General features: G+C 42.2%; 1 protein-coding gene across 1 annotated transcript; it reads right to left on the bottom strand.

The window, feature by feature from the left end:
• Positions 1-1050: 1050 nt before the first annotated feature.
• Positions 1051-19723, bottom strand: TMEM64 (transmembrane protein 64). Its single transcript, XM_083623388.1, has 3 exons — positions 18079-19723; positions 4491-4646; positions 1051-3736 (listed from the first exon to the last, which is right to left on the bottom strand). Exons 1-3 carry the CDS (start codon positions 18859-18861, stop codon positions 3545-3547), a joined length of 1131 nt encoding a protein of 376 aa, XP_083479514.1. The 5' UTR covers positions 18862-19723; the 3' UTR covers positions 1051-3544.
• Between the last annotated feature and the right edge of the window lie 3679 nt (positions 19724-23402).

Consider the following 23402-nt stretch of genomic DNA (forward strand, 5'->3'; position numbering starts at 1 on the left):
ACATTGCTGTCCTCAGAAATATTTCAGTTTTACAGGAAACGGCAAGAACGAACTTCATAATCTTCAGGTACTTATCATAATCGATCAGATCTGATCTCTTTAGAGCTGGACAGTCTGAAGATCCATGCTACAAACAAAGCAGCTGTCTATTCAACACTATACTGTTTAAAAAACATCTGACAATATTTTTAGCCTGCAATGTCTGCACTGAAAACATCTGCAAAGGCTTGATCATAGGAGATGCTTTGTGCTCCAATGACAAAAGTCACGTTTGGTGCATCATATGTAAAACACATTCACAATTTTAGAACTGACACAGAACAGGCCCCTGCTTTATGTATGACAATACAGGTTAGTGCCACTGGTTCTGTCAAGCCCCTAGATATTTTCTACAAGGCTTATTTGGCTCTAGGACAGGGCTGGGGAATTTCTCCCTCACTGTCACATGGGACGGGGGGGGGGCCACATACATGTACTGAGAACACACCCATTCTCTCACTCAACTGCACCGATGTCCCTAACCCCAACACACACGCCAGGTCTTGATGAGATTATAAGACTTGGCATGAAAGAGATGTTAAAATATTCCAAGAAAAAACTGGCTTGATGCAAAAAGGTTTATAACATTCCAGAAATTCCAGACATCACACAATTTTTTTTCTTAACGTGCATGGAAAGCATTTGGATAACATGCAGAATTTCGATGCACCCTTTAAAACAGAGCAGGATGCAAGTTTTCTCCTCTATTTTAAGCTGCCCTGCTTTTGGACTTCTGATAGGCATATGGTTGGCCACAAAAGAACAGGATGCTCGACTAGAAAGACCTTCCTGTGTTCTAAGTCTATATAAGATCCTCCATGTACTAACATACAAAGGGAGCCAGTGCCTATAGCTTAACCCACATTGAGCAGGAGCAGACAAGAGGCCTTCTACCAGTGATGGCTGCCTGCTTCAAAGTAACAGTTCAGTTTTAGTAATACATAGGTGGCTCTATCAAATGAGCCAAGCCACATGCTACAGTAGAAGACTTAAAGCTCACATCTACACAAGCAGAATAAAGAGTGAATTTATTGTATAAAATGATTGGCAAGATACAAAAAGAAAAGAAAAAAAACTTTTATGCATATTTTCTATTAACTTGTACACAAGTTATCACGCCAAAAGCAGAAACTTTAAGGAGATTATTGTTTTAAAATGTTTACACAGTGAAGCTAATTTGGTTGCAAAACACAATGGAACTAAAAGCACTTGAGAATGCAGCTTTGCAAAGTCTTCTTTATTGTTGTCATCAAAGGAGTCCACAAAATACATGTATTGGTAAAGTCTTAAGTGGGATGACATCCAGGTTACTTTGCTTACTGGAGTTACTTTTCAAATAAAAACCCTTGGTAACAAAGGGATCAGCAATCTTTCACTGTCAAACAGTGCCCTTAAATAGTAACCGAACTGTCAGTTTTCAAAAGGGACAAACTAATGCAGGTGTAGGAGAATAACACTAAATTCCCCCCCAAACAGTTGCTTGCAAGTAGTTCCATAAATGTCAATAGATTCAAGAAAGGAAATGTTGCTAAGATGTATGACCACCATTTCAAGGTGACTGGGGACATATTGGAACTGTGCAATTACTGTACCAAAAAAAAGTATGGTATATTCTCAATGGCAAACTATTCTGGACTAACTATAACCCTGAAAGCAATTTGCCACAACCAAACACAAAAGCTGATGGACATATGGTTTTAGACTGTGGCCCTTGTTTTCTACAGTTTACACATAACTGGCAAAAAAAAACAACCCAAAACTGATTGCATCCAGGTGACACACATACAAAAAAGAAAGGGAGGGGCAATAAGTTAACACAAAATTGTAACAGCCCAAATTGTACTTTATTGTTGACAAGAAACTAATTAAGACAAAAAAATAAGGTTATTTGAGTTCAAAGTAGTTTGTGCTGGTTCCAACTTCTATGAAGCATTTTTGAGAGTATACAAATATGTATCTGTAAAGAATTATGGAACTGACACACACAAGATTATTTCAGTCTGTTCAAACCCACGAAGAAGAGACTTGGCGATCCTTCTGTGGAGAGTCCATCATATCATATGAAATATATTCTTTTAAAAACATTTACGGATTCCTGAGCCTTGAAAGACATTTCTGCCCTTTTCTAGTCATTTATTTTTTTTAAGATGGAAAACCTGTTTTTCCTAATTTTTGCAAATGTTTCACACATGCAAAGAAGAAGAAGGGGCACATGCAATCTTCACAGCATTTCACTGGTACAAGTACCAATGTACTGCACAAAACATACCAGAAGAGCATCATTTGATGGCTGGAGGAAAGTATTAGGGAGGAACTGTGTTGATTTTTAAAGCTTTTATTAAAGAAAAACCAAAAGGTCTTCCCCATAAAATAAAGGCCACGTTATTTGTTAGTACCATAGTATTTTCAGAGAGATTTAGTTCCTCCTGCTTTGCAAGTCTTACGGTGCGAAGCCGATTTACACACCCCCAAACTCTAACTAGCTAGAAATGCGTTTGTAATGGAAGAGCCCTTTTCGTCACTAACGAGGATGATGAAACCAGGTCAAAGACTTGTATTTCACCTACAAGTTCTCCTTCAGACTGCTATTGGCCACAATCATATTAAGTTCTTTGTAGTTTCTCTTTTACTTTGCATATTACACAGTGTAACTCAAAACGTTATATAAGAGCACTTCAGTCCCACAATGTAGGATTTAAACTTACGTGGAAAATTATGAATGGCTCCACAATATTTCAGTGGCTTACAAAAATACATTCAACCAAATATTTATATAATGTGTTCTCCCCCCTGGCCCCACAAGAAATTAAAAAAAAGCAAGGTAAGGGAGCCAGATAGTCCCCAAATAGCAAAAATGCTCCCGCACTTTCCTTTTTTAGCAGGTCCCCAAAAGAACTGTGGAGAAACCCTGTAACCTGTCGCAGACAGGAAATGACTGGATACTGGGAGGGAGAGAGAGCTGTCCTTTCCAGAAAGTACTAGAGTTTTGCCTTCCCAGCCCTAAGAAGCAGAACCTTCCCTTTGCTGGATTGCCCTCTTGCTCGTGAGAGAAGAACATACTGCTTTCTGGAAATACTTTGAAAGCTAAGCACATTCAAGAGTACTGTACATGGAGTTGCATACTTTACACTCATTCGCCAGCATTGAAGATCTACTGTATATTATTAGTCAGCCTTATAAATAACGCTAAGCAGAAAGGAAAAAAAAATATTTGCTTCAAGGGTATTTTTTCTCCGTTTGAAAAAGGAAACACAAAACAAACCTAAAGTGCAGACTACAGGCCATGACACGTATAATAATGACGAAAGGTGCAGCCAGACTTACATCTATATTTACAGCCACCTTACAAAAAGCTGCCCATTTTGTAATCTAAAAACCACCAAGGTTGTTTGAGATCCTCCACTGTTCGGGATTTAAGTCTTTTAGAGATGTCTAGGCAATATGTTAGGTTGTCCAGATTCACAAAGAAAGTTAATATAATACTTCAGGAGGTGGGGGGCGCGACTCATACAATGTTGATTCCTCCTCCAGAAAATGCAAGCGTCCTCTTGCTGCAAAAGGATGAGTTGCTGTTGCTTGGTAGACTGCTTTTAACAAGTGATGTCTTCATTTCCATTTCACATGCAACTATGGCTGCATTCAATTCCACTTGAGCCCGGTGGACAACATAAAACATGAGGCCTATACTTATTACAATCTGTGAATGAAACAGAAGTGATAGTGCTGTTAAAAAATATTTTCAACAGCAGTAATAAGCACAAGGAAAAGATTCAAAGTGTGGGAGAAAGGTGAACTTTTAAATAGGCTTTATAGGTCACGCTAGCAGCGACTGTGTTAAAAAGAATGTCACGTTCACATGTGTGTAGTGCAGGGAAAGTGGAGGGAAGGAGTTTTTCTCCTCCTCTCATATCATATAACCCAAGGCTATTCAATGAAGCTAAATGTGGAGTCAGAACAGACAAATTAAAGTACTTATTCACACAACATACAGTGGAACCTCTACTTACGACCACAATCCGTTCTGGAGGCCCGTCCTTATGGCGAAACAGGTCGCTGGGAGAGGAGCCGTTGTGTGCGATCGCCGCTCCTGCGCATGCGCAAACGGCAGCAAACCCACCAGTTACTTCCAGGTTTGCCGCGGTCGCAACTTGGAACATCCGCAAGTGGAGGCAGTTGTAAGTAGAGGTTCTACTGTATACTCAAACTACAAAACTCGCCCCCACAAGACAGCGTGATGGGCCACCAACTTGGATGGCTTTCAAAGACAATTGCACTACAGTATAATATAAATAAAATGAGCCTTACGATCCAAGCCAATATTAACCATGCAGATTACCTGGGAGTGAATACCATTTAACACAGTGGGACTTACTTTTCATTAAACACATACCGCAATGAGACAAAAGGTTATAAAAATGAATTTTTTGAGTAAGGGCTAAAAAATGGCTTACCTGTAAACTAAAAATGAAGTAGCCACTAACACTTTGTTCTGCAATGACATCCTCCATAGTGCGCAAGGTGGTGCCCAGATAGGAGTTTAAGAGTTGAGTTGGAAGCAATCCAATGGAAGAAGCCATCAGATAGTTTGGTAATGAAAGATCCGTTATCTAAATAAAAAAGAAGGCATAAAATGTAACCTGAAAAAAGGAATTCTCTTGATTAGTTACATGTTCTAAATCTCCCAAAGACACCATCACCAGCCCCAAGGCTAACAGGAACCACTTATTTCAATAGACCTAAGAGTACAACCATATGTTCATATTTGAACATCAAGTAATTAAAATTTATTTTGAAGTACAAAATCCATGACAACATCTATGAAGCTACATAAGTCTACTGGGAAAATATTTTTACATATTTTAATTGGCTCAAAGATTTCAAAAATTATTTATGAATGCTAAAAGTGAAAGTTAAAATAATACTACAATCGTTTTGGATTACTAGATGCATAACTTATTTCAGGAAAAGGTCCAAATCAGGAAGTAAATAAGTAGCTACATGGAAAATTCCACCAAATACATTTATGATAAAACACCTATTAGTTCTTCCAGTTAAATCTCTCTTTTCCAACTTTTTTGTATAGCTTTTGACTATACAGTTCAAGTAGGATATGCCATTTACTACAATTCCTGCAACGGCAGAACTCTACAGTTCATACCAGATTCCTTTCGTTTTGTTATTAAGGGTGTTTCATCAGATCTAGATTCGGAAATAAATTGGAAACTTTTTCTCAAAACATTGTAGTGTTCTTAAGAAGTCATTCATGACTATATTTCTGCATCACAGTACAGAGTGATGCTCCTGTTCTGTATTTCATTTGAACCTCTTTCTGCAGACATCACACTGCTTGCCCCAAATTTTTGTACAACAAAAACGCAAGTTTTACAATAAAGTACGCAAGATGAGGATTATGGAAAATAACCATAATCTTTTATAATTTTGAGTTATTGTGATATATAGTCATACCTTGGGTTGAAGTTGCTTCAGGTTGAGCGCTTTCGGGTTGCACTCTGCAACAACCCGGAAGTAACGGAACGCATTACTTCCAGGTTTTGCCACTCGCGCAGACGGTCAAAATGACATCATGCGTATGCGCGGAAGCGACGAATCACGACCCGCGCATGCGCAGATGTGGGTTGCGTTTACTTCAGGATGCGAACGGGGATCCAGAACAGATCCTGTTCGTATCCAGCAGTACCACTGTAATGACAGAGGGTGCTCCACTAGTATTGAGGAGACATAAGGATTAAAAAAGGTGGGAAGGGATCATGTATATTGCCTTGAACCCCTTAGTGAAATAGTGGATAAACAACAAATAACTTTCAAACAGAATTGGAGATTATGACAGGTTTTTGCTATTTTTGTTGGCATCCGGCTGTCTTGAGAGACAATGGAATGCACCTCCAGAGGTGAAGTCAAACCCTGCATTAGCAGCACTGAAGTAACCTCTTCGGGGCACAAGCCTGGGCACTGTGTATGGAGGTGTTAGGCTTCCCCCCTCTCAGCCTGGCTGATGTGGTCCAAAGGAAAGCAGAACAGTATGTTTAATACCAGCTTGGCTCCAGGAGTTGCCAGAAGGGGGCATACAAGACACCATCCAACCGCTTTAGGGACTCCACTCCAGATTTCTGCAGGGTTTATTCATTAGCTTTTTCTTCTCCCAAAGATATCCTGCAAGCAACTGTTACCCTTCCCAGGTTGACAAGCCCCATATGCCCCTCATTTCCCTACAGCATGTGCAGAAATCACCTTCTTGACTGCTGGACCCACTATTGGTCTCATCTGCTCAATCTGCCAGAGCCTGTCTTTGCATGCAGAAGTCCCTAACTCACCAAGGGTTTGAGACCCATCAGCAACCCTCACCTGGTTTAGCCAGCCAGTTGAAGCCATTCCCAGGGTGTGGCTCCTTTGATATACAGCCAAGTATTTATAAATTCAGTATGACAAACACATTATATTTTAAAATATGAATGTATTTATAAGTTACCTTTGGTAATACATTCCAAGTAGGAGCTTGCCCACAGGAAGACAAAGAAACATTCTAGTACTCAATACTAGAGGCCTGTGATGACACATACTGGCAACAGTGTTGAGGTTCTGAAAGTAATCTAGTATGTCATATTTAATAGCCCAACTGCTGGTAGGCTTTTTCCACATATTAAGAAATACAGTTTATAATTTGTAGTTTAATTCTATTTGTTTGAAGGGACATAGGTGGTGCTGTGGTCTAAACCACAGAGCCTAGGGCTTGCTGATCAGAAGGTCGGCGGTTCGAATCCCCACGACGAGGTGAGCTCCCATTGTTCAGTCCCAGCTCCTGCCCACCTGGCAGTTCGAAAGCACGTCAAAATGCAAGTAGATAAATAGGTACTGCTCCGGCAGGAAGGTAAACAGCGTTTCCGTGAGCTGCTCTAGTTTGCCAGAAGTGGCTTAGTCATGCTGGCCACATGACCCGGAATCTGTCTGCAGACAAACGCCAGCTCCCTCAGCCTATAGAGCCCAGAGTCGTCCGTGACTGGACCTAACAGTCAGGGGTACCTTTACCTTTTCTATTTGTTTTATAGACTTGTCAGCCACCTAACAACAGTGTTTTCCAAGGGAACATAAAATATCCGATAAAACCACTTAAACATACAAATGTTATTTGAATAGTAGAACAATGCAACAACGAGTAGAAACAATAAAAAATACACTGCTCTATTTCTACCAATCATTCCACACAGGGACTGAAAAAGAGGGCCACAAGGAACTACCTAATCTATCTCTACAACTCCCATGATCCCTAGCTAGCAGGACCAGTGGTCAGGGATGATGGGAATTGTAGTCTCAAAACATCTGGAGGGCCAAGTTTGAAGAAGCCTGCTTTAAAAGGTCAATACCAGCAATTTAAATTGCTCCTAGAAGCCAACAGGTAGCCAGTAAAGCTGATGAAGAATTGGCCTAATTGTTTATCACTTGTCAACATCAGGGGTGCTGCATTCTCCAACAGCTGAAGCTTCAGGGAAACTTGATGCAGCTGACAAACCAGACCCTCAACTGGCCCACCCACAGGTGACTTTGACAGGTGAGCAAGGCCACCCACGCGTCAATCATCTGTCATCATGACATCAGGTGATTCAAATTTTAAACCCTGGCTGCAAAAGAAGAATCAAGAATGTACTCTAAATGCCCTCCCAATTCTTCTTTTCCACTTGAACCTGCCACCAATTTTTAAAGTGCCAAACTGAAGCAGTCACTGGAATGAAAGAATCAGAGGTGCACCTATAGTGCGCTCCCAATTTTCCTTCTGGAATTAGGCACAGAGATGTCACCACTACAGCACCTGGTGTCATATGAATGTCAGGTGATGGAACAGTTGGACATGGTAGGTTTTTTTCAAATCCACTTCACAGGCCTATTTAGGTGCTGGGCCTGAAGTACAACATGGCTGGTCTAAAACATATTCCTAAGTCAAGCAATACAAAGACCCAAACAGCTTCTAAAGTTTTAACGAAAACAATCCTTCTAAAGTTTTAACAAAAACAGCCGATCAGAGGGTCAGCGGTTCGAATCCCCGTGACAGGGTGAGCTCCTGTTGCTCGGTCCCTGCTCCTGCCAACCTAGGAGTTCAAAAGCACATCAAAGTGCAAGTAGATAAATAGGTACCGCTCCAGCGGGAAGGTAAACGGCGTTTCCGTTCGCTGCTCTGGTTCACCAGAAGCGGCTTAGTCATGCTGGCCACATGACCCAGAAGCTGTACGCCGGCTCCCTCGGCCAATAAAGCGAGATGAGCGCCGCAACCCCAGAGTCGGCCACGACTGGACCTAATAGTCAGGGGTCCCTTTACCTTTACCATTACATTATGTAGCATTAGAATGATGATTTAAAAAAAAAAAAAATTCACAACATAGCCTGTAGCCACTATTTTAGAATAGTGTTGGTATTTTAACAATATCTCTTTAAAATGAAGCAGTGACATGAGTAATCAAATACATTTTAGCACTCCAGTAAGGTGATCAGCTGAAACACTTGAGTAGTGAACAAATTACTTCACAATTTTAGGCAATTTATTACAGTACTTCTAAATCCAAGAAAGTATTTGCACCAGTAGCATGAATTCAACTTAGGCAGAAGTTTTACAGCAAATTTTATTGACAGGTCTGTGAATAAACTTACCAGCATTATATATCCAAAAGGCACTTTCTGATAACTTTTGTAATTCTGTTGAAATCTGGGACATTACGAAAGCTTACACATGGGAGACCTACTTTATTGCCAGGAGGGTGCAACTAGTACTTTCTCTGCCTTTTAAATATTAAATTAGAAACCAGATATACTAAGTAGGGCACTCATTAAATTTGACCGTACTCTGAAACAATCACAAGGATTAGATGAACACCTCTCGACAGCAAACATGTTCAGCCTGTAATGTACCCAGGCTACTGGTAAGATGTTATCTGTACAGATCATGATCTTTGCTTCTTCTTTCATCCTAAAATGGCTCAGGACTAAGTATCATACAGTAGGAAAGAAGCATGTCTAGTGAACTCATTAGCAAGATGCAGTTAAATCCAATCTAAAGTCACCATACGTTTTTCAAATATAGAAAATAAACACTGTTTTATGCTTAAATAAAATTAGGGCACCCATATTTGATAAAACCATTTGTATATCTATTTTTACATCAGAACCTTTTTAAGAAAACTGTAATGTAGGGGGAAAGAGAAACCTGGAAGAATTCAATTTACAAGATTGTTTTTAAAATCTTTATAGGCATTTTAACCAGGGTTCACATGGCGGGAGGAGGGATAGGAATGGGTCAGCGGACTCCACCCCTGGCCCATAAAATCATAGGCACCCAAATCCTTACAGAAAGTTTGGGGAAAAGGTTACAGCTCAATGGCAGAGCACATGCTTTATATTCAGCAATCTCCAGCACCTCCAAGTAAGGCTGGGAAAGACTCCTGTCTTGGAAAGCTGCTGCCAGTCAGTGTTGAAGCAACAGTCCGACTCAATAGAAGACAGATGTTCAAACAAACTTGTGTCCAATGGGAGCAGAGTCTGTCACTGAGATGCCACTCCAACCTCAAGCTACCTGAAAGACCCCCATTCCCTCATATGAAGCTGCCCAGGCTCTTAGCTCTGGACATGGGAGAGGGCCTTCTTGGTGACTGCTCCAAGATCTCAGAACTCCCTTCCTAGACAAGGTAGACAGGCTCTCTCCTTCCGCCGGAAGGTGAAGATGTTTCTATTCCAACAGGCTTTTATTGTTGCCTGTGTTTTTAATGGATCTATCTTAAATTATTTTAATTATTGTTATAATTATTTTAGCTTTTTCTATTTTATCTATGCAAAGCCGCCTTGAGTCCCGGACACATGTGTACACACACTTACTAGCAAATAAAAGAACCCCAAAGGGCACAGCAGGCAATGCACTTAACATCATGTGCAATTTAGACCTCAGAGGGATCCAGATAAGATTTTCGTCCCACCACCTTTTTTTGGGGGGGGGGGGAATGCAGAACATCTAAGTTTGGAGACCACACACCATAGTGATCCACTAAGAAACAAACCACAAATTCTGAACAGTTGAAGGAAGTTACTTTCTTGGTTGAGAGACAAAGGACTAATCAGATATTTATTCTTTTTTATTTATTTCTCACACTGCTTTGCAAGTAGAGCAGACTGGTCTTAATTTAGTTATCTATTTTGATTTAAGTTACCAAGAAAAAGAAAAAAGAATGATTAGAATAATTGACTTCTATTAAGTTCCTCATTTTGGAATTCATACCCTTCCTAAATATTTGTATACTAACGGGCTACTTTAACAGTTAAAACATGGTTTTATCTATCTTTATGTAATCTAGGAGCATAATTCAAAACCTTTAGCACCACAGATTTATGAAACATAATTATGTCATTTTGGCTTTTGCTGTAGACATACAAGAATATTAAGCAAGACCACTTACTTGAAGGCTAAGGTTGTAGTCCTTTGATCAGTTATAAGGAAGTAAGTCCCACTGAACAAAGTGAGGCTTCCTTCTACATAACTGTGACTAAGATCAGACGGTAGCAAGTGCCTAGAATTTTGCAGATCAGATACAGGTGGCAACCATTTCATGTGGGGGTTCCGTTCTGGCCGCACAGCACATCGGCCACCTCCGTTCCACCTTCTTCTGGGTCCAAAAGGACCTGCGTGTCGGCAATTGCCTATCAATTGGCTGTGGCTAAAATGGTTGCTGGCTGTAGTAGCTACCTCACAAAATTTATTCCTCTATGATATGAAAAACAAATGCCTAGGCTTTTTGCCTGGTTGCATCATAAATATTTATAATATAAGAAGTGAACACCTAGGTGGAAAATATAATTACCTGGGACCAAGGGACACACATAGTAATAAATGTTGTGCCTTTTAACATGTTTGTATTAAAATTCAGATTTCTTTTTTTATTAAAGACAGGATTACCATAATTTTTAATTGATTTTACCTCACCACCACCCACCCTCCTCTCTAGCTCATGCATCCTGGGGATAGGGAATTCTGTCTCTCTTCATTTCAACAATACTATCATCTTCCCTGAGCTCCTTAGAATAAGGATTAGGATAGAGCCCAAAATAAGTTACTACCAAATGTTACATACAGTTGGTATTAAGAAAGTCTTTCTTCAAGGTAGGAGGAAGTAGTTGTAGTCTTTCTTCAAGGTAGATTTTGAAGAAGGAAGACAATAGCTACTTGATTTGACCAAGACTTGCCTCCATCATGGGCTGAGTGAGGTCCAGCTGCTGAGCCTTAGTTCCTTTGCCTCAGAGATCCTCAGTGGGATTGCTACCTGGCAATAGCAGGGAAGACCACGGATGAAGAAAGGAAATGCTTCCAAAGTAACCTAGCATCATATGGATGCTATATTATTTCTCTTCCTAAAACTATCATTGAATGCAATCATATCATAAAAATATTCTGTAAGCTGCTTTGAGAACTTCTTGGATCTATCAAACGGAATAGAAGTATTATAACCAGGCAAGCAAACAACCTCATTCATGAAACACCTTTTGAATCAGCTCAAAATTACACAGAAATATTTGCCTATTGTGCCCAGTGAAAGTGTGTGAATGTCCTTAAACTTCAACTGATGAAGGGCATGGGGCCAATGATTTAAAAAAGGTAACAGCCATCTGTTTTTCAGTCTATCAGATCCTTCTCATATTGCTTAAATCTGAAACACAATATAAATCATTATGCAAATAGTTCTTCACCCCACATAAAGTCAACAATATTTATGGAACTTATAATAAATGATGGAGATGTCAATCATCAGGTGTCAGCTTCATGCAGTTGTGAAGGAAATGCCTTCCAGTTGCTGAAGTTTGGAAGAAAGTGATTGATGTAATATATCAGATGGCCAGGTGTAAACTGAAATTAGATCCATTTGTGATACTGTTATTTAAATGTAAATAAATAAATTCAAAACCTTGGGGGGGTTGTTTGTTTGTTTTTTTGCTTTTTCATCTGAAAAATGCATTAATTGACAACCTGTTATTAGCCCTAAAGTTGTAACTGACAGATATTAAAAAGGGGATACTCTTCAAGATTAAAATGGATGAGAAAGGCTCTGAATACAACCAAAATGAATGATTTGGTGAGTCTGACATATATAACTCTTAAAAAGTTAATAAAATAGAATGAACCCTTTTGCTCAGTGTTGAAATGTCTACTATAACATTCTCCTGAAGAAATGAGTACAGTGGTACCTCGGTTTTCGAATGTAATCCATCCCGGAAGACTGTTCAGGTTCTGAAATGTTCAAAAACCAAGGACTCAACAACCAACAGCTAGGCCTCAGGAGCTTGCACTCAGCAGAAGCTGCGTGGCATGTTCGACTTCTGAGGTGTATTTGAAAACCGAAGCATTTACTTCCAGGTTTACGACATTTGAAAACCAAAATGTTTGTCAACGGAGACGTTCAAAAACCGAGGTACCACTGTATTTTCTCTGGATACTCTTACATAAGATTACGTACAATTTTTCCTCTCATATTTGTATTTTTGCTTATATATTTCAGAAAGAGAGAAAATATACATCTCAGGAATAAGACATGCTTTTACAAAAGTAGTTCATCTGATAAGACATGTGGGCTGCTAACTACTTCACTGTCAAATACTATTTATCTTTCTGGAAATGCTGTCACTCTAAGAGTCAATGACTACCTTTGACCTGACACGTTGGATAAATGTTATCCTAGTCATCAGTGCAATGTTTTCCTGGTTGCAACTAAACACAGTAGCTTCTAACTGTGGGGAAAAAAGAGAATATAATGCAAATACACACCCACTCATGATCAAGCTAATAAATATGCAACATCACCCAATACGCCTGCACTTGCACCTACATTCAGGACCATTTGCTTTTGTTTGTTTGTTTAAAGTCACTGATCTTGACCCATGCTGTTGAGTGCATGGGCCAGAAGATGACATGTGGTCCTGAAAGCAACTTAACTGCATTGGCATGGCCCTGAGTGTTTATTAACTTGATCATGGAAAGCTGAAAATTTAGATCACATTTTCTGCTTTCCTTTCTTTTTTTTATATTTCAATTATAGTTTTTTTTGTAAATATAGCATTGTTTAAATTTTATGAAAAATGTTAATACCCACATTTAAAGTGCAAGCATATTCTGGTCTACTCAGAAATACGTTCCACTGAGCTAAATGAGGCTTACTTCCATGTTAAGTGGTTGCAGGATTTTAGCTTTATTGTCTGATGATCTGTTACCAAGCAGACTGATTTAATACTTGCTTTTTATGTCAAAGGAAGAAATGGAGGAGAAAAGGCCAACTTTTGATGTCAAGCATTATAAATAGGACACAATAAGTGACATGTTGTACTGATTGTGCACTGCCTACCATTCAAAATAGTCAAATCATAGGGGGTTGGGTCCAGAAGACATAAATCTTGTCTCGCATCAGATCAACTGACCAACCTACATGGGAGAGGGTTGGGTGTTGTTGTTTTTTTACTGCTTTACAACTACCTGAGCTTTGCAATAAAATCATCATCATCATCAAACCTTTTACATCATCAAATAAGGAGGCTATTGCCATTGATCACATGGAGAAATTCACCTTCGTGTGTGCAGTGTGATTCTCTGCACTTGGATTTTTATCTGTGTAGGCAAAGCTTCATGCATCAAGCATCCATTAATATACGGTCCTGCACACTGCATTGCAGAACAGATAAACTAAAGGCACTCAAAAAGGAATTGCTCTCTCAAGATGCTTGCCTTTCACAACCATGAACCTAGTTTATAATTGCAATCCTAATTTACCTAAAAGGGAGGGATTATGTCCCAGTGAACACACTGGAATTTACTGTACTGTACTGTACACAATTTTAGGACTGGGCAGCATGGATATCTAAGTGTTCCTAACAGACTCCAAGTACCTTTATTCCAATAGATCATTATTTACTAATTTCCTGTACTGGAGTACTTCCACGCAGTTTTTACTGTTCCATCTTAAAAGGAATACAATCTTAAAATCACATACAAGCAATTTCTGCAAGCTTCCAAAAGTAACAGAAGTAATGGGAGTACCACCATGTTTTCAAGCTAAATGAAATCATTTGATATTATAATTAATCTCTGAATCTACTCTCTTGCAACAGTTTAGCATGACCTGATGGTTGCAGTTAGGATATTCCAGAATTATTCAAGGGCTTGATGTATATACCCCACTGAACAAATTCACACATGTCATATCAGTTTATACTCATAAAGGACTTGGATGCAAGAATGTAAGAATTCTATGAAACTAGTCTATAAGTTGAAGTGTATAGGGTATTAGGGGAGGGGTAGTATGCTGTGATCCTTCTGAGGTAGCTTTTCCACCTTTCATTCCCACTCTGCCACTCTGCACTCAGCTCTCACCTGTGGCTCCAATAAGCTATCAGCATGCGACAGCAGCCACACCCCAGCTAAACCAGGTGAGGGTAGCCAATGGGTCTCAATCTCTTGGTAAGTTAGGGACTCCCCATGTACAAAGTCAGCCTCCAGTGGTTGAGTTGATGAGTCCAATGGTCAAGAAGACAGCATGTGCTGTCGAGGGAAATGAGAGGCAAACTGGGCTTGTCAACTCAGGAAGGAAAGGGGAAAAGGAAAACTCTGATCCTAAACCTCTGCTGCCATTGCAATTCATGAGAAAGGTACAGTGAAGTCCCTAAGCTTCATATGCCTCCTTTCAGCAACTCCTGCAGCCAAGCTGGTGTCAAATATACTTTGTTTTCCTTTGTACCAAATCAGCAAGGCAGAGAGGGGAGTCTTGTTGTCTGGGCAGCCCAGGACCTCCATACACACTGCTCAGGCTTGTGCCCCAGAGAAGTCACTTCGGTGCTAATACAGCAAAAACAACATGGGAGGCAGCTGTTACAAGTTACTGGTCTCTGCAGCCACAGCAGGTGCTGTGATTCTCCAGCGATTTGACTTCACCCCCAGAGGTGTACTCCATTGTCTCTTGAGACAGACGGGTGCTAATAATGACAAGTCTTTAGGTTACTTTTTCTCTGACTACTTGAAAGTTCCTTGATTCCCTGAAATTCCCATGCAGAATGCCATTAAGAAAGCAACTGTAAGTGCCAGGACCAGACTCCTAACATGTTGCACCATTTATGTTATATCCTTATTTTGTGAAAAGCTGCCACAACTAGGACAGCATATCCCAAAAACAATAAAGAAGTTGAAAAACCATCATATAAGATAGACCATGAAGGTATAATGAAATACTACACATACCAAAAGTATATGAAATATTACACATATCAAAGAGTATCAATTTCACACAGGTACTAAAACAATGAAAAAAGTAACAGAAAGGAGTGAGTTCCAGATGTCATACTAAATTACAGAATCCAGATGTCCCTATGTATCTAGCATACTGAAATATTATTTTCCAGAAATGAGTTACAGATGTGATTTAATGTATTCCATGGTTCATCCATTTGTAGTATTACTAGATTTCATTATAGCAATTTTCAAAAGGGTGGGCTTGTTAGTCCGCTGAAGCAAAAAGCAAAGAGTAGTTCTTTAAAGACCAGCAAACCGGAGCAGAACCCATGTCACCAGATGGATGCACCAAAGGTCATGCCATAATAAAAGCCTTTAAGGTGCCACCAGACTCTTAGTTGAATTTCATTATTATCTCTTAGGAGTACCACTGTGATATCGTTATCAAAGAATGCACACAGTCTCATATTCTTTTATGATCTACTGTTATTGAGTTACACTTTGGGGTGCTTGCTCCAAAAAGGATCGCTGGCTCAAATTAAAATGTTGCAGGTGCACTAATGCACAGTATGTTTTAAGGAGCAACACACAGTCACCTTTAGGCAATCTTCTGGTACTGTGAAAGCCACTTATCTGTAAACAGCTCCCACAGGGTTGGGAGAGTGTTTAAGTGACTGAACTGCACAGACGTGAACCAATTCCTTGGAGACACCAATACGATCAGCATCTGCCCACATGGTTCAGTCCTTTAAATGTTGTAGTCATTTCACAAGAGCTGTTTACTCAGAAGCAGCTGTCAAAGAGCTGGGAGACTATCTAAGAGGGCATCACAGAATAAGGGTAAACACAAACTGAAGAACACATAAGCTCAGCATCATAGCAGTAATCCCAAAGCAAGTAACTGAAGATGCAATTCTAAGCACACTTACTAAAAAGTCAACTCACAAGGTTTATTAAACCTCTAAAAAGTACTAAAAAATAAACTCAGTTACCAGATTGTCAACTCCAACTTTTTTTTAAAGTTTGCATACCTCAACTCTACACAGTATTACCTGGAAGTAAACCCCAATGAACTCAGTGGGGCTTACATCTGAGTTGGCATGCATAAGACTGCATTGGTAGGGCACTTGAATGTGACAAATGTAGAATCATAGAATTGTAGAACTGGAAGGGACCACGAGGGTCATCTAGTCCAACATCCTGCCTTGAAGGAATATTTTGGCCAACATGGGGTTTGAACCCACAACCCTGAGATTAAGTCTCTCCTGCTCTACCCACTGAGCTATCCCTAATTCAAACTGTTGGTGTTTTAAAACACTTGCTTTGCCCCTTTATCACTAATAATATCACTGAAGAGTCACTCTAGTAAGCTGGATTTTTTCAAAGATATGTTTACACTCTGGGGGAAGCATAGCACGGCTGCTGATCTACATAGTTGTATGTTCTTTCTGCATGTTATTTGGGTGGGGGGAATTATAATAAGAGCAAACTACAAAGTATGGTTAAGATTTCCCAGCCCCCCCTCCAAAACCTATTATGATCACCTATTTACACATAGTAAGGCACACGTAAGTTTTTAATCAAGTCACATGATTAAAATATTTATAACATTCAAGCAAGGGTTAGTTGCAAGTTCTCTCCTGTAGCTTTAAAATTGTACAAAGATAGACACATGCTTTTTCCAAGAGTCCCAACTCAACAGTACCTACACCTTTCTTATAGGAAAATGTGAAGTTAACCCTCCCTATTTTAAATATCAAGAGGATTGTTGACACAAGTTTGAAAAACAGTAATGCTTTGGTACCACATAAATTTGAAGAACAGAATTGGCCCCTATAATTTTATTGAACCTTTATTTCCTTCTAACGGAGTTTTCTTTTGATATTAGAAGGAAATGGGAGTTTTTTCTGATGCAGGAGTATTCTCCTTAAGAATTATTTTGGAATTCCATGTAAGGAATTTTTGAAGTTATGTGGAAATTTAAAAGCCATGAAGACTTTCAGAAAAGCTGAAAGAGGCAGCTGGAATTTACTAGCCTACTCAGACCAAAGTACAAGTTGCACTCAAATGTGCGTAATGGTTGATTGTAGCCCAAGAGACCTAATAAAACACTGCTGCCTGTGGGGCTAATCAACAGTGGAGGCAGCAGCAGGTAAGGATGCTTCAACCTTTTCCTGCTAATTTCCCCACTCTAATAGAACAATCCTATGCATGTTTTCCAAGTCTCATTGTGTTCAATGAGTTTAGGCTTGCACCATAAATAGCTTTCCCTATGTGTTTTAAAAGTTATGCTTTTATAATCCTGCAAAAAGCGGGGAAAATATGTCATTTGATGCAGGCAAAGATTTTAGAATCCTTTTGCCTCTGCACCTCTGCAGATTCTCTGTAGATCAGATCTACAAGAGAATGTTGGATTACCATTACATACCAAGTAATATTTGGCCCTTATTTATCTTTCCTGGATAATCAGCACAGACTTATGGTTCCCATATATTAAATGCTTCCATGGCAAACTTTTCAAAACCACTCCCATGGAGAAAAACAAAAATCTTTCAAACAGTTCTGAATGTCCAAGCCTATCTCCACAAGCAATGCTTTTCAATATCATTTGCATTCTCCCCATAGACAATTTGAAGGCAAAACCTAGATTCGGCAGAATATATGTTCTATTGCCAAATGGCTCTCTAGTGCTTTCTATTCTGTATTAATGCCCTTTACAAGCCAGGCATCTGAGATCAAAGGGCATCCCTTCGGCACCCCCGAGCTTCTTGCAAAGAGCTACTCACCGAGAAGACGGCGTTTTGGAGCCCGAAGGGTATCGGGGTGAGCCTGGCCAGAGCCACCACCTTGAGGCCACTTCCTCCCTCCACCACGCGGATGACAGCGGCGAGCTTCTCGCTGCCCTGGATCCTGGCCAGCACCCATTCCGCCAGCAGCTTCCTGCAGACCACATGGGAGATGAAGGTGCCGATGAGGACCCCCAGCACCATGAGGCCCATGCCCAGCACGAAGCCGTAGAGGTAGCCGGCGGCCACGTTGAGCAGGATGTAGCCCCAGCCGCACGGGAAGGACACCACGATGAAGCCCACGGTGAAGAGCAGCACGCCGGCCAGGCTGTCCAGGCTCTCGGCCCACAGCATCAGGTCCCGCAGGTACTGGCGCACCAGGGCGAGCGAGGCGAAGCACAGCGCCGCCAAGAAGCACGCGCTCAGGCAGCTCTTGCACCAGCAGGTGCCCAGCAGGCAGCCCGAGCAGCGCCACGTCCTGCCCTCCGACAACCCGGGACCCACTTCGGGCAGCTGGCACAGCAGGATCTCCACCGACGGCTCCACGGAGGGGTGGTGGTGCGGAGGCGGCGACGGCGGCGGGTAATGGTGCAGCCCGTTCTGCTCTCCCCAAAACAGCCCCTCGGAGGCTCCTCCGCGGCCCGGCGCCTCGCCCGGCTCCGCCGCCGTCGCCGCCCCCTGCCGGGGCAGCCAGCGGTTCAGGTCCTGCCGGGCTCCCTGGGCGAAGGCGTGCTTGGCCGCCCGCGAGAGCAGCTGCAGCGCCGTCGCGCCCAAGCTCCACATCGCCCGGGCGGCGGCGGCGGCTGCTTCGGCGGCGGCGTCTACGGCGACCAGAGCGGCCGGCTGCTTCGCCTTCTTCCCGGCTTCGCAGGCGCAGGAGGAGGCGGCGGCGGCCGTTCGCTCATCTCCGGCGCCGCCACCGCCGAGGAGAAGCGAGGCTTGCGAGGCGGGCGGGAGAGCTTTTAAACGGGGAACGGGCGGGCTCGGCAGCTGCGGCCTTGGCGGAGCAGGCGTCCCAGGGAGCGGCAGCAGGGCTCCATTTCCCGCCGGCTCTCTTCAAGGCCGCGCCACCCGGTCTCCTTCTTCGTGGAAGCACCGCCCCGCTCTGGGCTCCAGCCGCGGCGGCGGTGGGGGGGGGGAGAGCCTCCGCGCGGAGGCGGCCGCCCGCGTGAGGGAGGAGGAGACGGCGCGGCCGCCGCCGGACGATGTGGCAGCGGGAGAGAAGAGGCCGGTGGGCGGTGCTGGGCGAGGGGGAGGTGCGCGGGCCTCCGCCGCCTCCGCCTCACGCAGATACGTTATCTGCATACATTAAAGGAAACCCCTCACGAATATGTCCCCCTCAGAGAGAACAAACCAACGCCCCCCCTGACGAAAAGCAGCCGCTGAACGGAGGCTTCGCTTTCCACGCAGAGCGTCGCCCTCACGAATCGTCACCTCATCCTCCCTCACGGTCCTAAACGAGTTTCACGCGCAGAACACGGGTGCTGCCACGCAAACGCGTGAAAGGGCGTCCTCGTCACGAGTGGAGCCAACTCTTACAGCCCCTTTGGTGCCCGCCCCTCGCAATAAAATATTTGAGGGAGCCGATCCCCCACCACCAAAGAAAAATTGATAGGCATTGTCATTCAAATAGTGTGCGTGCAGCACGCCTTGTGATCGATTATGAAGGCATGTTCCCCCTCCCAATATTTTATTCAAGTTGGCGCCCACACAAATCATGCTTTTTTTACATGGACTGCCCTCTCCCATGTACACAGCTGTGCGTGAGCCTCTGCATACCTGGGAATTTCACGCAGAATGTCCAGGATACTTGCTTCACACATGATATATACATTATTGCATGCAGGCTGCTTATGCAGGTGTTTACATATTGTGTACATGGGCTGTGCACACATGGCACAGAGTCAATCCCAGCCCCCTGTCACCTAGTGACCCCCTAGCACCTGTCACATGGTGGCCCACTGAGATACCATGCAGGGTTAGGCCTGCTGAAGCCCATAGATTTCAGAGGATTCTATTGCAAGGAAGAAACTGAGCCCCAGGTTTTGAATGGTGGGCACCAAACTCCCCCAATCAGCCATGGGAGGTATTGGTGCCAAGCGTGGAGAGTTTAACTCTCCTGCGAAAGCTGCTCAAATGTCAGTTGAACTGTACTTTTTGCGTGTTGTGACATTTGTTTCCACTGTTTACTTCTCTTTTTGTTCTCTTCACACACGTGTATGCTGCATCTGATGAAGTGGACTTTTGCCCACAAAAGTTAAAAAAACAGCACAATCCTAGACCAATGGGGGGGGGGCGGCGGGCCTTTTGACTCAGGGCCTCAAGCTCAAAGGTGGCCTCCTATTTAGACGTTTGTTAATGTTTTGATGTCCGGTAAGTTTCACAACTTGTTTCTCAGCTTGGAGCTGTCCATTTAAGCAAAGAAGGTAATTTCTTTGTTAACTGTTACAGCTGTTGTCATATTAAAGTTTAAAATGTTCATATTAATAAATATGCATCTGTTCTCTTGGCACCATATTATACCAGGATGAACACGTCCTCTCAGATCACCTGATATATATAGACAAACCACTTACTCTTTTGTGGTGCCTCATTTTGTTTTTGCATTTTTTTATGTTTCATAAAATCATAGAATCTTAGTTGGAAGGGACCCCAAGGGTCATCTAGTCCAACCCCCTGCAATGCAGGAATCTCAGCTAAGGCATCCATGATAGATGGCCATTCAACCTCTGCTTAAAAACCTCCAAGGAAGGAGAGTCCACCACCTCTTGTGGGAGTCTGTTCCACTGCTGAACAGTTCTTACTGTCAGAAAGTTTATCCAAATGTTTAGTCGGAATCTCCTTTCTTGCAACTTGAAGCCATTGGTTCGAGTCCTGCCCTGTAGCGCAGGAGAAAACAGGCATGATTCTTCCTCCATGTGACAGCCCTTAAGATATTTGAAGATGGCTATCATATCTCTTCTCAGTCTCCTCTTTCCCAGCTTCTTCAAGTGCTCCTCATAAGGCTTAGTTTCCAGACCCTTGATCATCTTGGTCGCCCTCCTCTGTAAACATTCCAGGTTGTCGACATCCTTCTTAAATTGTGGTGCCCAGAATTGGACACAGTATTCCAAATGTGGCCTAACTAAGGCAGAACAGAGTGGTACAGTCGTACCTCCAATCTGTTAAGGTCATTTTGAATTCAGACTCTGTCTTCTGCGGCATTAGCTACCCCTCCCAGTTTGGTGTCATCTGCAGATTTGATGAGCATCCCCTCAATTCCTTCATCCAAGTCATTTATAAAGATGTTGAACAACAATAGACCCAGGACAGGGTTTATTATGGCTAGGGGTAGCCTGGGCCTCTATGGATCTCTGAGAGGGCCTGGATCACTCCTAAGCATGTCTACTAAGATGTAAATATTGAATTCAATGGGGCTTACTCCCATGTAAGGGGTTAGGAACATATCCGTAATCTTTAAGGTGCTACGCACCTTGCTAGCTACCACTCTGAGTGTGACACCTGCATGTCCTGGATGCTTTAGCTGAGATTCCTGCATTGCAGGGGGTTGGAATAGGTGACCTATGGCTCCCTTCCAACTCTAAGATTCTATGATTTTGTGTTTCATATTTAAGGCAAATAGCAGCTTGGGTGAGGTGGGGCATTGGGAGTTCAGTTGGGGGAATGACATGGGTAGGCGGTTACTGCATCACCAACAGTCCTGCCGATCAGATGGGGCAGCTGCTGTGTTGTTGTTAAAATGTGAGCGCTTGTTGACAAATCTCTTGTGTTATCTGTTTGGGGCCTGAGATAAGGCAGTGCTCTGCCCTCATCATTTGCTTATGGTCCAGTTTATTGCTGACCTTGGAATTAGGACGGTCTAGCTGGTAGTTCATTAAAAAAAAACCTGCTTCCAGCCACAGACTAAGCTATGATTCTCCTATATGCTGTGATTTGGATATTATCATAGGCTGTACTGTATTGGTCAATAGTCTGGATATGGCATGTAATTGCCGCTTATAGAGAAGTTGATGAGGACAATCACTAATGATCTGGGTGTCTCTGAGTAAAGAACTGAACTAGAGAACTCTTGAATCGCTCCCTCCCTCACCCTCTGTATTATTATTACAGTATTTTCACTACTGGAGAATTTAGTCTGGGCTATACGCTACAGGGTGTTCTATTTTTCCACTCAAGTGGATAACTTAAGAAAAAGTACATGCAGCAGATCCTGCCGAGAGTATGTCTCTCAGCAATACTAAATGGCTCACGGCGCAGTCCGCATGATGTTGCACACAGAAGCAGTGAATCAAATCCAAAGTTGATTTATAAGGGTACAATTTTAACAGCACTTACATGGAAGAAAGTGAAACACCCATGAATGAGTTGGGTTAGCCCAGTAGGGTGGACTCACTGAAGAGACAGAAGAGGGAAAGTGAAATCTTTTTTTTGCTGGGGAGTTGAATAGTATTTCTGGGCTCCTGTCACGTTTTATAATGGCTACGTCCTTCAAGCTGCAAGTCTACCATTTGCTGCTGTTAGTCCCTGTTGCTTAGGGACAAAAGCTGTTTACAAAGGAAGAACTCTGAAGTATGTCCAGAATCTTGGTGGATTAGAAGATTTGTAAGACAAACAATAATTTTCTAATTTTCTCTTTGCAGTTGGAGAAACTATTTCATTGTTCACATGTTAAAGCAAATTACTTTTGCAGCAGTTGCTGTAAAGCTTTGTATAATTGTGATTTTATATATATATATATGATGCATAAGGCAGACAGCTGGGGTTTAGATCTGACCGTGCATGCAATTTTTTTGGCGTGATCTGTCTAAACCTTAGGCTTATCAGTGAACAAAAAGAATAGTTAGTGGACCCACCTCACAACTTCCCCATTGCAGAACATTTATTAAAAACAACATGACTGCAGGTTTGTTTGTTTTTCAAGGAACATTCGGACCCTATCATAGGAGTTGAAATTGTAGCCCAAAACAACTGGAGGACACCAAGTTTGGGAATGCTAGATCAGAACATTATATAATACAAATAAGTGTAAGGTATATAGCCTAAAGTCAAATTGTATAAAACCACAACAAGAAATTGAAACTAAATACGAAACCAAGCATGGTGTAGCCATAGGATCAAACACTTAAGGGATATTTTTTGTTTGCATTAAGGAAGATAACAAGAGGCAGTATGAAGATACTTGGACATTATGATGAGTCCATGGAGTGAGGATTGGGTCATGCTCTCTCACCTCCTGTGCACAGTCAGCATAAATTCTGGGTCCCTTTGAGCAGAAACTGGGCCCTGAGTTGTGCACGCTGAGCCCTTATACATACAATTGCATG

The sequence above is a fragment of the Podarcis filfolensis genome (assembly GCF_964270895.1).
Source record: "Podarcis filfolensis genome assembly, chromosome: 7".
Lineage (NCBI taxonomy): Eukaryota > Metazoa > Chordata > Lepidosauria > Squamata > Lacertidae > Podarcis > Podarcis filfolensis.

What these genes read in the sequence shown, in the direction of transcription:
- TMEM64 (XM_083623388.1), bottom strand. Translation starts at nt 18,861, where the DNA reads ATGTGGAGCTTGGGCGCGACGGCGCTGCAGCTGCTCTCGCGGGCGGCC. An exon ending in TCCAAAACGCCGTCTTCTCG is followed by an intron (nt 4,647 to 18,078) that starts GTGAGTAGCTCT and finishes TTTTTTATTTAG; the next exon opens with ATAACGGATCTTTCATTACC. An exon ending in ACTTCATTTTTAGTTTACAG is followed by an intron (nt 3,737 to 4,490) that starts GTAAGCCATTTT and finishes TTTCATTCACAG; the next exon opens with ATTGTAATAAGTATAGGCCT.